Source organism: Electrona antarctica (assembly GCF_951216825.1).
Source record: "Electrona antarctica genome assembly, chromosome: 15".
NCBI classification, from domain to species: Eukaryota; Metazoa; Chordata; class Actinopteri; order Myctophiformes; family Myctophidae; genus Electrona; species Electrona antarctica.
This window is the reverse complement of record NC_136796.1, coordinates 26,024,738-26,039,239: the sequence shown is the minus strand read 5'-3', so window position 1 is coordinate 26,039,239 and position 14,502 is coordinate 26,024,738. Positions and strand designations below refer to the sequence as shown.

The 14,502-nt window shown below is 38.7% G+C and overlaps 3 protein-coding genes across 4 annotated transcripts in view; 2 read left to right on the top strand and 1 right to left on the bottom strand.

Moving 5' to 3' along the window:
• The window catches only part of nudcd1 (NudC domain containing 1), a 33,720-nt gene extending 29,879 nt beyond the window's left edge, over positions 1–3,841 (bottom strand). The window contains exons 1-2 of the mRNA XM_079523079.1: positions 3,701–3,841; positions 1,751–1,905 (exon numbers count right to left, since the gene is read on the bottom strand). Coding sequence (XP_079379205.1) covers positions 1,751–1,905; positions 3,701–3,812 — 267 coding nt within the window. The 5' untranslated portion in view covers positions 3,813–3,841. The remainder of the gene's footprint in view (positions 1–1,750; positions 1,906–3,700) is intronic.
• A 99-nt stretch (positions 3,842–3,940) lies between these two features.
• LOC306938775 (transcription and mRNA export factor ENY2-2-like) lies at positions 3,941–5,376 on the top strand. Its single transcript, XM_079523082.1, has 5 exons — positions 3,941–4,182; positions 4,290–4,364; positions 4,511–4,581; positions 4,700–4,774; positions 5,102–5,376. Exons 1-5 carry the CDS (start codon positions 4,088–4,090, stop codon positions 5,176–5,178), a joined length of 393 nt encoding a protein of 130 aa, XP_079379208.1. The 5' UTR covers positions 3,941–4,087; the 3' UTR covers positions 5,179–5,376.
• A 2,539-nt stretch (positions 5,377–7,915) lies between these two features.
• pkhd1l1.1 (PKHD1 like 1, tandem duplicate 1) overlaps positions 7,916–14,502 on the top strand; it is a 51,061-nt gene continuing 44,474 nt past the window's right edge. Inside the window, exons 1-11 of one of the 2 annotated variants that reach the window (XM_079523078.1) lie at positions 7,916–8,092; positions 8,210–8,287; positions 8,632–8,776; positions 9,357–9,447; positions 9,764–9,821; positions 10,039–10,132; positions 10,243–10,296; positions 10,924–10,997; positions 11,107–11,149; positions 11,407–11,477; positions 11,599–11,709. In XM_079523078.1, the coding sequence (XP_079379204.1) occupies positions 8,020–8,092; positions 8,210–8,287; positions 8,632–8,776; positions 9,357–9,447; positions 9,764–9,821; positions 10,039–10,132; positions 10,243–10,296; positions 10,924–10,997; positions 11,107–11,149; positions 11,407–11,477; positions 11,599–11,709 (892 nt within the window). In that variant the 5' untranslated portion in view covers positions 7,916–8,019. The remainder of the gene's footprint in view (positions 8,093–8,209; positions 8,288–8,631; positions 8,777–9,356; positions 9,448–9,763; positions 9,822–10,038; positions 10,133–10,242; positions 10,297–10,923; positions 10,998–11,106; positions 11,150–11,406; positions 11,478–11,598; positions 11,710–14,502) is intronic. The other variant, XM_079523077.1, reaches the window with a different exon arrangement.

The following is a 14,502-nucleotide window of genomic DNA, read 5'->3' as shown; positions in this document are numbered from 1 at the left end:
GGAAGCATGAAGTCAGTCTGCTGCCCCCCCAGGTTGGCAGAGGAAGTGTACATTAGATAATTGACACTGGGTGAAAAAATGGGTTGCAAAATCGTGGGATAAAAAAATATTTAAAAAAGAATTGAACCCAAGAGTAATCTGTTTAAGGACTGTGTTTCTCTGTTCTTTCTTCGCTCACACTGACCCGCTCATTAACATGTCTTCATTTGTCTACATTTGTCTCATTCTCCCTATACTACATCCTGAGCAGAAAAGGGTGCAATGTGTAGGAAGAAATAATACTGAGCTTGCCATTACTGAGGTATCTGCTGCCACCTACTGGGTGGGCTAGGTGAATGAAAAGAGACATTTCACCCAGTGTATTTCATAATACATACATTTATACAAAATTTACTTTCCCCCCAGGGGGTCATGCCTATGTTCCCTCAGCCCTCTGTTTCTCCAACACAGAATTGACACGATGAACTGCAGTTTATTATATATTATATTGGAAGGCTTTGTTTTAAACTTTTAAAGAGACATTTATTTAGACAAAACAAAAAACAAATATACAGGCTCTCTTACCTTTGTTTGTAGTTGTTACGTCCCCACCAAAGAGGTCCAGGTGTTATTTTGTGCAAAAGCGCATTATTGGCTATTCCCCCTACCATAAGCCCTCAATGAATTGAATTGAATTGCATTGAATTGAATGGGGCTATGGGGTGTTTGTATATATCCTCTCTTTAATGTAAATAGTATCCCAAGCGGCACACTTTACTACTTATTTCGATGGAAATAAGCGAATTCGCACAAAAACCCAACCCCCATTGAGGGCTTATATTAGGGGAAATAGCCAATAATGCACTTTTGCACAAAATAACACCTGGACCTCTTTGGTGGGGACGTAACAACTACAAATAAAGGTAAGAAAGCCTTCTAGCATGGAATTCTCCTTTAAGGGTTGGGAGAGGGTTAAGGTTAGGTTTAGGATCATTGTAATTAGACTTTTAACAACACGTTTGCATAAAGAGTCATAATGATGCCAGTGAAAGCCAATAATACTGTCTGCAATGACTTGCATTCAGGCTGGCTGACAGAAAATGAAAAGGCCATTAGCCATTATCCTTAATTATGCACTTAAGAAAGCCTTCTAGCATGGAATTCTCCTTTAAGGGTTGGGAGAGGGTTAAGGTTAGGTTTAGGTGTGCTGCCCCGTGGGAGGTTAGGGTTAGGGTGAGGGTTTGAGATATCGGACCAATGGTATGATTAACCAAAAGCAGTAGGACACAGCATTACAGGGGTTGTGAGTTTATAAGTGTGTGGAATAAAAGGACTTTAAGATCAAATGAATCAAAAGAAACAGGAAGGCAAGGTAGTGTAGAAAAGAGAACTGATTTTTTTTAGCCTGTTATATTGCAGATTTTGGATCAATCAAGCTATTATCTCTCACTTTTTTTTGTATCTCTCACTTGACTTTTAGATTGTTGAAGAAGCTAGTGCACACTGCAATTGTCCATACTCGTCTATATAAAACCATAAATTTGTCATCCTGTTGCATAAGGCATAGCAATGACTGACTAAAACAGCAGCATCAAAATAAGAATAACTTTGTTCATAAACATTAATTTATCTCTATAACTTTGGTGCAGGGACATATCGACTAACTAACTATCCTAACAATATAATAGTACATACAGTATGGACACACAGTACAAGACAGCCACCTCAGCAAGTCACCAAGCTGATTAGCAAGCGTTTAGATTAAACTTACCAGATTCACAGTGAGATTCAGAACTCGTCCTTTGCAGTCCACAAAGAAGACACTGTCTTCATACCAGGGATCTAAGTGCAGGTAATTGTACATGCCAAAAGCACGCACATGATCCAAAGTGTACTGACTATCCTTCAGTTTAATCTCTTCCACAGCTAAAACAAAAAGGTGAAAAAGAAATTAATAGATGTGCAAAAATGAATTTCCTTTCCATTCCTGCTAGTCAAATACCAAAGAGTGATAATCCTTGCTCTTCTGATTACTGAACAAGCCTACTACACCAGACCCATAGGCCCCAAGAGGGGCGTCCTAAGCCCGCTGTCGCTGTTATTAACTTTGCATTTCTTGTTGCATAGTCAATAGCACTTTATAGTACACATGTATAATATAGTATATAGTATAGTATGTATAGTTTACATAGATACTCCACTGTTACGTTCTTAGTTTACGCATGATTCATGATAACTACTTTTTTATATATGTGATGTATGCCATGCTTTTGTTATTGCTTAATGTAAGTCGCTCTGGATTAAGAGAGTCTGCTAAATGCCTAAATTGTAAATAGTAAAGAAAGGGCTTATTGGTCCTTTTGCACACCTACTTAGGAGTAGGACAGGTGCATAGGAGTGAACAGCCAACTCAAAGTAGGAAAGGGGAAAAAAATCAGGCACACTGTCTTCACTTACAGCAGAGTTTATTGAAGAGAACAGAACACACTGTTTTGGGCAAACTGACCTTCTTCAGGTAGGGAGGAATACCTGATGAAGGTCAGTTTGACCGAAACGTGTTCTCTTCAACAAACATATGCTTTAAGACAAGTGAAGCAATAAAATAATAGACCTCCAGAATCTACTACTGAAAAACTGAAGGAATGACCTAACATTCACTTTCAAGCCAGGGCTTCTTTCACAAGAAAGAAGCCCTGGTGATACCTTAAGTATTTATTCCTTCAGTTTATCTACTGTATGGGCCCTTCAAGAATTGTGCAGACAAGAGCGGATATTGAGCTTGATGAAAGACACAAAATTCAGATAGACATTCAATGTTGCCATCAACACTATGGCTTATACAGTAGTTTCATCTTCAACTTTATTGTAAGGTTTGCAGGCGTAAAGAAGTTGGTTCTTTTCTTTTGGTTATTTTCTCCCACAAGCTGCAATTTATGTTTGCAAATATATATGTTGTGCTGCAGCTATTTCTGATTCTATTCTACCTCCATCAGAAATTGCAAAGGGGGGTGGTCATTCTCTCTCCTGTCCAAGATTAAAATTATAAGATAATTGAAAAATGCTCCACGTCACTTTAGCAGAGACAGGAAAAAATGTCTGTGTGCCGCAAATCCTGTACAGGTGAGTTTAGTTATTGGCTAAACTCGCCTGTCTCTGTGTGTGTACCTTCCCCAATGACTCATACTCCCAATTTTTATAATGGGATAAATCTAGAGTGTTGGAGTGCTTCCAAACTCCAACACTTAGAAAAAGAATCACCTGCACAGAATTTCTTGACAGAAAGTAGCTATGTCTACGGTGGATTTTTATGAAACAAAAGTTTGGCAGATTGAAAGAGGATAATTCAAGCTTGGCCTAGAGTTAATGGGGTTATCTTTTCTTTAAGGTATTGATGTTTTTGTTTTGTTGTTCTCAGTCCACTGTGTGGACAGTGGACTGATCGAGATACAACAAAGGCTTGAAGCCTGTGTTGTATCTACTGTTTCATAACTGCTTTTGTAAAAGGTAAAATCTCCTGTTGCCTGCCATTATGTATTCTTGCCAGTTGCCACAGACAATAATCTTAAAGAGAAGTCCTTAAGGCAGAGATAATCTCCCTAAGAAATATAGTGCCCAATTCGCCTCCCAAAAAACGTGTTATCGCATATGTCCAGTTCTCCCTGTTACCATAGTAATAAGATAACCAGTCCAGTAGCTACTGCTATGCACTGTAGATTCTTACCAGCATCCAGTTGAACGTTGTATGTGGGAATTGAGTCCAGCGACAATCTGTAACTTTCAAAGTTTGGATCCAAAAGGTCCCTGTTGACCTTTAAAGAATAATTTGCGGTCATGGCGTCGCAAATATTAATTACTTAGTTACTTGACCACAAATTTAAAAATATGTGCAGAGAGATACGATGATGATGGGGACATGTGCTTCCTGTTTGTAGCTTACGCCACGGTACTATTTTAGGACGGACACATGAACTATTCACAGTATTCAGTCGATCTGGGAAAACATTAGCTCAGTATTTAAGTTTTTCAAACAACTTTTCAGCTGTCAATTGTTTTATGAGTGAAACTCATTTTGCGAGCCCAGCTCATAGCAGACTTTCTTAACATAATAATGGTACTGTGCAACCGGAACGTTCAAGCTTGTGTAGTGTGGCGGCGGTACTGTTATGTAAAGGGACTGCTTCCCCCACAAACATCTCTGCGAAGGTATAATAGCTTGTGTATCAAAACCTTTTGTCTTTAACTCACTTCATTGCTTCAATACATGATTACACGTGTAAATCACTATCGGTTTTCTTTATATTATATTTCAGCTTGAACATGAGCAAAGATTCACAAATGAGGGCCGCAATAAACCAGAAGTTAATAGAAATGGGAGAACGGGAGCGGTAAGTAAATCCTGTCTGACTGCCTTGTCTGTCTGTCCTCTCTTGAGTCTTGACGCCATAGAGTATGTAAAGGATCTTGACGCATGTAAGATTCTACTCGGGTTTGAATATCCGGTACATTGAAAACAATACATTGTTTCCCCCAGGTTGAAAGAATTGCTCAGGGCAAAGCTGGTGGAATGTGGGTGGAAGGACCAGCTGAAGGCACATTGTAAAGGTTTGTTGCACCATGCACCCGCATAATCAAACTTGTTCCTGAAAGAGACGGGATTACTGGTTGTCTCGTCGTCACCATTGTGTAGATATCTGATGGATCTCTTAATTTGTGTGTCTAGATGTCATTAGAGAAAAGGGCCTGGAACATGTCACAGTAGAGGACCTGGTCACAGAAGTGACACCAAAAGGCAGAGGTATGGTACAAATTACAACATAGTGATTGGGGGAAAATAAAAACTAATGGTATTCTTGTCTTCACCACCAATAAATGTCAAAATTATTTATACTACTTTATACAAATGTACTTGCATAACAATGTTCAGATACCTCTCAGATCTTCATCTGGTTTAAAAGCGACTTTTTAACCTGACAAAGAGCAGAGAGGGATTGAAACATTGTTACGTAAAAAAAGCTACCAGCATCTCACATTGCAATGCATTATCTTTTAGATCTAATCTATGATTTGCTTATTTTGTTTTGTATGAGTTTCCTTATCTTTCTGCCCCCTACATTTCTTGCAGCCCTTGTTCCTGACAGCGTGAAGAAAGAACTGCTACAGAGAATCAGAGCGTTTCTAGCTCAACATGCAACTTTGTGAATGAAAACATTCCACTTCAAGCATTTTTTTACTCACTGTAGGTCAGCAATTAAAGTTCAAGTACAGATTGTTGTTCTTATTGTGGGAAGCACTGAGTGTTATGTTTATATTTTATCATTTGTTTTGATATTGAGTTCATTTATTGTTATGCAACAGTTTTGGAATTAAATGAAGCTGTGGCTATTTTGGTCATTGCAATTCCTGTTCTGTTTTTCTAATTAGTGATGTTGAACCTGAGTAGACCTTAGGGTGTGTGTGTGTGTATTTTTAACATTACATTACATAACTTTCTTTTTTAAAGATAGCTGTACATTCACTGGAGGGTATGTGCAGGAGTACAGTAAAAGACATCAAGATTTATTGATGTTTTGACTAAAGTCTTGATGTAGGCTATAATTCCAGGTGCTTGACAAAGAAATCGATAGTAAAAATCTAAGTCTGCACACTGGTTAGCAGCTCCACTTAGTTTTATTGCTGATCAACCTTTTGATCCTATAGCCAAATTCCAATACCCCAAATTTCAGCCAGTCGCTCACAACAGCATGATGGTGTTACTGTGAAATTGGTGACTTGCCGAAAGTGACCATCTTGTGGACATCACACATACATGGAGGTCTCTAAATGCAGATAATGGCCTAAATGCAGATATAGGTTGAACTCTGCTATAATAAACAGACCGCAATGATTCACTTTCGGACACTTATGTGATATCTACACCATTGTATATTTCAGCAGGCCGCGGGTTCCACTCCTGATCCCGACGGCCTTTACTGCATGCACCCCCCATCTCTCCCCATTTCCTGTCAGCCTATTCCTCTATAAAAAATATAAAAGCCACACAAAAAAAACATTTAAAAAAAGATATTTTAGCAGGTCACCAATTTCACCATAACACTGCCATGCTGGAGTGATGGAGTGTGAGTGAGCGAGTGGCCAACATTTTGGTTATTGGAATTAAGCTCATGGGATCTTCATCAGAGATTTAAACGGAAATTGGGTGTGCACAAAGAGTCAACTTATATAAAAGGCAAAAAATGTGCTGGGTTCATACCATTCAATAATAATTATTGAATAGTATGAACCCAGCAAATATTGGTGATACTGCAGTACAACATATAAAACAATCCCATGACAATTGACAGTACTGATGAATGAACAACACATTTAAGTCAGTACTACAGGAGATGTTTAGACAGAAGATTATGTCTCACATTTTATCAAGAGTTATTACAAATTACATTGTAAAATTAACAAGAATATACTATCGGATACTCCAAACATTGGACATTGGCAATAATGTCTTTTAGAGACCATTTGAATCCCTACCAAAGGGATTTCTCAATAATTATGACTCATGAGAGGACACATGCACAAAAATCACATGGATGAAAATATAAACAGAAAGGTACAGGGTCACAAGATCAATCTAATTAAAATCAGGAAAAGTGTATTATCTGAATTCATAAATGGGGAAACAAAACGTCCTAATATTGATGACATGTCAAGAGAGGAAGAAGACAAATATTAGGAGACTTGAAGGAAGAAGGAAATCCTCTATGGTCTCATTTCAGCATGACATGACAGCATGATGTCCAATATGTCTGACATGCTTGTGTTTGTCAATGTTCATATATAATCACTTGCTGAGGGGGAAAGTTTTAAGAACATTTTAATACTTTTCTTCAAATTTTCTCCCTCAGCAAGTGATTATATGATGACACTTGAGGATGAAGAATGACTGAATTGTTCTTTCAAACAAAACAAAAAAGTGAACTTTTTGAACAAAAGTTAAAAGGACAACAGACATTCACTAATTTATAGTGCTCTGCTCTCATGGACATTGCATAACAAGACGTTTCTTTGGGTATAATGTTCTCACATCATCCCTGATCATTGTGTAATTTGTTGTCAATTCAAGCAAATTGATTTCTGAAATATAGTTATGTTAACTAGGATAACAGCCACACCTGTTATGTGTGTGATAACAGCCACACACATAACAGGTATAGACCTATAGGCCGGGCCTACAGTAGCCACATCCCTCTGTCTGAATAAGATATCTAATATGCCAAATAACCTATACTGCATTAAAATAAGGTTTTCAATTAATTCCCTATAGGCTGTATTTCAGTCAAGTCAAAACTAGCAGCAGGTGACCCAAGCATGCTTTCCAATTGAGGATGATAAAACAAATAGGCCTAAATTATAATCCACTGCAGTCCATAGCCCACAAAAGCAAGACTAGAATGTAAAAGATAGTAGAATTTTAAAATACAAAACAGTAGAAAGAAAAATAAACCACTGCCTCTAAACCTTTCTTCCCTTTCCACTGTCCACTAAAGCAACAACAAAAAAATGCCTCAAAAGAAATTACATCAGATAAACATTTCTCCTCCCAGTTTCAGGTGACAGACGTCACACGGTCGGCTCACATGCAGTTATAAAACGCCAGTGTAGCCAATATTCTTGAGTGCAGCTCTCTGGATTTACAGGTAGATATACACTAAATAAAATGCCAAATTCGATACTTTGTTGGGTCTACTAACTAGCTATAGGCACGGAACAATTGTGTGTTATTCTTTTAGACATTTATAAGATGTTATGTTATGTCTTATGTGCACGTCCACGGAACCATTTCGCGTTATTCATTAAAATGTGTTCATTAGACTAATCTCCTGTTTTGTTTTATTTTCTGAACATCGAAGAGACCGGGCCGGGCTATCAACAGAGAAAGAGCGAAACTCCAGCTGCACCTGCCACCTATCCTGTCACAAGCTTTGTTTTAGTGTCAGAAGTAAGTTTACGTCGCGTGTGCCGGGGACATCCAGGGCACATCCAAGGATGGAGCACGCGCGGTGGCAGCTGCACTTGCCAGTCGCTCTCTTCTTCGTAGGCCTACTTTGGTGCTGCTGCAGTAAGTAAAAATCTAAACAATAACGTGTTTTTTTTCTTTTCCTTTTTTCTTGTTTTTTTTTTATACCATAGACCAGTGTTACAATTACAGCCGTTAAAAATAAATCTACTCTTTCAGATGCTCAGAGAGTCACCAGAATATCGCCACGGTCTGGGAGTGCAAACGGAGCGACACGACTTACAATTACAGGAGAAGGTAAGATTACGGTATAATTAAGAAGTAAAACTAACCAACAACAAACATGAGAGCGATCTATCCATGCGCACACAGATTCACTCAACTGCAACAAAACAACCACCCATGCAGTTATCACCTGTCTGTCAGCTGTCACTTTATATGCATCTTAATTACAATTATAAAGCTTATCGCGCGATGATGTCTTTTGCAAAAAAAAGAACCGATGCAGCTATAGGCCTATGTTTATGTTAGTTAGATCACTTAGATGAGATCCGTTCGGCAGGCGACACCTTCGCTTCGCACCTTCGCATCGACTTTCATATATCTTAGTGCCTCTACTATAGTCTACGTCTTCTCTGCAGGCTTTGCTCAAGAAAACCAGTTCCAGTTGAGTCCTAAAGACGACAATTTCGGCAACCGTGTGACTCTGGTGTCAGGCACCCGCTCAATTCCCTGTGATGTGGAGAGAGACTCAACACATGGCAATCAGATCATGTGTTATACCAGGTATGGTTTGGTACACCAAAGCTGATGCAGCATGGTCATAATCATTATTATAGCCTACAGTATCTGTGAAGAATGAAGAGCCAACCTGTAAATAAATAAATAAATAGGGATAGTGTTTAGAAACTGAAACACTATCAAATTGAAGCTGATAAATGCCTGATGATTGAAAAGCTGGAGAGACAGGAAAACTGTCTTGTTAGTCTGAACAAACACTCTAGCATTGAATACTATGACATATAGTGCTTTAACCTATTAACACAAACCGTTTTGTTTTAACCCCAAAAATATTAGGCTACTTTAATACACTACCTTTATGTATTGTGGCTAAGAAGAACACTTTGTCATTGAACAGCAGTAGTAGGCCTACAACAAATTCAAGGTGTGACTCCTGACTGATGTTTAGCTACAAGTGAAAAGAGGCCTATATACTCTATAGTAATAATCACAAATAATGGCACAATAGAAGAGAAAACTGTAATAATGGATAAAAACGAATGTAGCCATACTTTGTGGTACGGCGGGCAAAGTATAGGCTTAACTCAATGAGTAAAACGTTTACCCTTTTTTTCCTCCATGACAGATCCATGCCATTTGATTCATATTGGGTCCGTGTTAGTGTGGATGGTGTTCCCATTCCTAGGAGCAAGATATGCCACTGGTGCACGTTCTCTGTAAGACTTTATTTTTTATTATAGGCTGCATGCACAAAAAGGGTCATAAATGTAACATATTAAAATTGTTTTAAGTGCAAGCAAGTGACAGTGTGTGCAGACTGGTCTTTTCAGATTTTTCAATAACAGGAATCACAGTTTAAGACAAGGGCTTTCAATTTTTGACATCCATGTACTTTAATATATTTTCTTATGGTATATTTATATTTGATGAATTTGGCAGATGAATCATACTGTGCTATGTAGAGTGTTTAGGATGTGGTTTGTTTGATGGTGTGTTTTACTTCCTAATTGTGCTTCTATGATGTTAATATAGACCCTCTGGTATCGCACTCCCACCATCCACAGTCTAACTCCAGTCTCTGGTCCCCCAGGTACAGTATAGTTCTTCCATACACTTTATTTGTCTCTACATTCATATCAGTAAAATCCTGAGTGTTAATTGAACTCAGAGAGTGTACAAATGTAACCAAATTGACCTTTAAGCATGCATTTGCACACTCTTTGAGTTCAAATGAATACATTAACATTTAGGATTTTACCGTGTAGTGTGTACTGTACTTAATTCTGAATCCCATTGCCAACACACAGGTACCGTGGTAAAAATACGAGGTAGAATATGGAGTGATGTGTATGGAAGCAATACTGATGTGAGCTCAAATGGTCGCAACGTCAGATTTCTGAGGTAAGAATCATTATAAATGATTATGACCATAGATAAACACAATTGCACCCTGTTTGCTCACATAGAAGTTAATTTATCAATTCAGTACCATATTGCCTTGTTCATTGCAGAGCATACATGGGAGGAATGCCTTGTGATCTCCTGAAGCCAAACTCTGATGAACTGTAAGTCAGTTTTTGTTGGGTGAAGTCTATGATTAAAGTGATTCTGATTGTGATTAACATATTATCTATCTATAAATGCACCATGTCTCTGTGTGTACATACATACCTACATACGTGTATACGCTTGTAATCCAATGGCGTTCCACACCACCACTTCAAATTTGACACACGCGTTCCACACCACCACTTCAAATTTGACACACGCGTTCCACACCACCACAGGGAGTGCAGTGCCCGGTGTCGAGTCCGTCAGATACACCGTTGTCCAGAACCAGCACAAAAGCCTCTGCCCGGGCTCTGGACAGGTCCCAAATTATATCTCCATTATGGAGCTGGCCTGTTCTGACATCACACTGATACAAAAGCCTCTGCCCAGGCTCTGGACAGGGCCCAAACATAGAGTTATATATAATAGAGACGTCACCGGATTTCTCCTCTCATCCACTTGTATTGAGTTGCTCACCCAGTGCATGAGGCGTTCTTCCGGGTTGGAACAGAGTGCATTCTGATCTGGGAGGCATTCTGTATGTTGAGTAGTATACAGTATGATGCATGACACGTATATAGTTATTAATTATTAATCATTTTTATTTACACTAATAAATACACATTGAAATGTTTCCAAAGCTATGGTGTAACTTTGGACAGTGAACGTGCTTACTGGGGATACATGAGCTGCAGAATGACTGGGACATATGTTGGTAAGACAATTTGGTTGATGATTTATACAATATACAATACAACTGATAATTATGGAATACAGTTTTTTATGTTCGAAATTGTTATTAAAACACACCTTTTTCATCATAGGGCACCATAACATGAGTTACATTCTGGATGCTGAGTATGGAAGGTAAAAAACAATCGCTAGGGTTGCAACAATCGATTATTTTGTTAGTAATATTATTATTCTATTGATAATTTTTTCAGAAATGACGTGCAGAAATAGCGAAAATAGTCCATATCGAAGCTCACCGTTGTGAACTTGTAGATCAGATTTATAATTGATTAGTTCAATTAATTGTTGTTGATCTCCCTATCACAGCATTGGTGTATCTTTCTTATAAAGAGAAGTTTGTTTATCATTCTTAATCTTTCTTTTTATGTCAGGAGCCTAACAGAAAAGGACCTATATAGGGTCTCAGCTGCAAACAAGCTCTCCATGTTTCAGACCTATGCAGGTAAAAAAGTTAAATGCTGATGAGTAGTCAAGCTCAATCAAGACAAATATGAATCGTGTTCTTAGACTCTTATTCTGTATCATTCATGCTTAGCATGTGTCGTGTATGTTTATTTTCCCAGAGGTGACAGGAGTCTCTCCATCAAACGGTGGTGTGCTAGGTGGGACTCTGCTTTCCATCCATGGACGTTTCTTTGATGAAACAGATCATCCAGCACAAGTCCTCGTAGGAGGTAATTATCAGTGTTAATTTGCAGGTGATCTTTATTTTATTTAGACCTATTGGCGCGACAGTGTAGGGAAGGAAGGCAAAGGAAAAGTACCAAGTCCAGCTCAGGTTATACCTACAGTATTTGGGCCTGGAGGCAAAGGTCTTAACCATTTCACCATTAACAGACACAGCCAGGGAGGGAATGTATACCACCAGCCACTAGTAGGTTATGCCTGTGGCAGACTTAGCTGATCTAATTGAGCAGGTGTTTTGTGTGCAGACAATAACCGGAAGCCAGTGAAGAGAATGCATAAGAGATTATTGGTGTGTTCACACGGGCAGACACAAAGACACAGTCTACCATTCATTGTCAATGGAAGCCAGCGACATGATGATGCAAAGACGCAATGATGCATGTAGCTGCTCCAAATGATACTCCCATTTGTCTTTCCGTCTGCCTGTGTGAATGCAACATATGAAAACTTTGGGATGTTCAAGACCAGATGTGCCAGTCAGTTTAAGAGGTTTTAGTGTGCATTTTGGCAGACCAGCAAGCTTGGAGATGACTGAGACTTGGATAAGGAGCTGGTCAGACTCCTTTGTGAGGAAGAGTCTGATCCTCTGGATGTTGTATGTGTGAGTGTGCATGTGTGCATTACTTATGTACGTACGCATTCATGTGTACGTGCAATAATAGGCAGACAGCCCGTTATTGTCCATGGTTCATAAGCCTGGTTGCCCGGTGAGAAAAACTGTCCTTGAACCTGCTGGTCCAGGCCATGAGGCTGATGTATTGCTTGACAAAAGGTAGAAGCTGACCAGTCCATGATTGGAGTTATTGGGGTCTTTAATAATCCTGTGGGCTTTACTGACACAAAATCTAATATATATCCTGGATCCTGGATGGTGCCAAGCTCACATCCTCTGATGCTCTGGGCTGTCCACACAGCCCTCTGCAATGCTTTTGGAACAGAAAGCATTTCAGTGCAGTTCAGTTCCCAATGTTCCCAATGGCGGTGGTGCATCCAGTCAGGATGCTCACAGGCCCCTTTTCCACCGGTTGGTTCCCAATGGGAACTGGTTCAGTTCTTTTTGGTTCTTAGTCCATGAGCCAGAGCTCCAAAATTGGAACGTTAATTATGTATTGAGTGGGCAAAACCATAACTATATTAGATTGTTATCACCATGAAACTTCCCCAGTTGATTATTTACAGGAAGACAATGATTTATTGTATTACAAATTACATTACATTACATTTTTAAATATGCAAATGAGGCATTATGTAGGAAAATATGAAAAAGCTACTACCGTGGAAGGGTTATCATGTATTAATTTACTTGTATTGATCCTATAAACAATTTAATATAGGTCTAGTTTTTCCCACCAATTTTGTAGCTCTGGCTCATGAACCAAAAAGAACTGAACCGGTTCCCATTGGGAACCAACCGGTAGAAAGGGGGTCTCAGTGCCTCTGAAGGCCAATAGAATCTTTGTACCAATGCTGAACTTCTTATGCCACCTGTGGTGAAAGAGGTGTTGCTGTGCATTCTTTACCGCATGAGATGACATGAATACTTGTTTTTTATTCCTATACTGGCTGGGATTGTTCCAGTGGTACTATATGTTTGTTTGACAAATGACACAGGTGTTTATCATGAATAGACATCAATCACATGTGCCATGACAGACTAAACATTCCAGAATGTGTTATGAGGGCCCATAATGATTTCAACAATAGAGAATGCATCCATAGTTCTACAATCAACCGTAGAAGACACGTAAATGCCAACCTGGGATTACAAAGAAGAATGACATTTCAGAAGCCATAGGAACATACTACCGGTATTAGCAGACAATGACAAACTATCTATTACACACAATAGTGTTTCACAAGCTTTTAACAGCTTTTAAGGTTTGTTGTCTCTGGATGAAATGACTTGAAATACTGGTTCCTATCTAGAGAGTTACATGATGCTGAAGATACATCACTGTACACTTGAATGACTCACTCTAAAAGTATGTGTAATCGTGTGCTCTCAGTTTATACCGCATATGATGCCAGGCAGGCCTCCCAGGCCCACCTCCGTACACTCACTGGTTCGGTCATACATGAGCACCACAAACCGCTCTAGCAGGAACATTTATCCTTCACTTACTTTACTTGGCATGCATGATAGGAGTTCACTAATGTTTACCAGGCAGTCTTCTTTCCTCTGCCAGTGAACACAGATACAGTGTCACACCGGCAAAAGCACGAAAGTTTTTAATTCCCACCAAAGGAGGTGTTATTTGATGAATTGAACATGGTGGACCCTATTGGAAACAAGTGTAATGCTTAATTGGGTCGTCCACTCACAGTTAACAGCCTTTGTATTGAGTTTGTGCTTGAAATGTACTGTAATTCTGCAAACTGTTAATACATTTTTCAATCAATCAATCAATTATTTCACTTCTTATTTCTTTTCTAATTTTTCTCCTTTTTCCCTTGAATACATAGGACCACAATTACTGTACCTCCGTGCTGTCTACATATCTGACTAAAGTATTCAATCAATCAATCAATCAATCAATCAATCAATCAATCAATGCATTAACATTATAATGACTTTTCATTTCATGTCAGCAATACTTTTGTTAGAATATTGGTTACTGCATCAACTTTACTTGTATTAATATGGGCCATTTAGGGATCAGAATTCAATACATACATTTGATTTTGTGGCAATTTAAGTCACATTTGTCCAGCTTGGTACACCTTTTAAAGGAGTTTTAAATGAGTAATAATTCCTCCATTATTGTGTAACCTTTATTTGT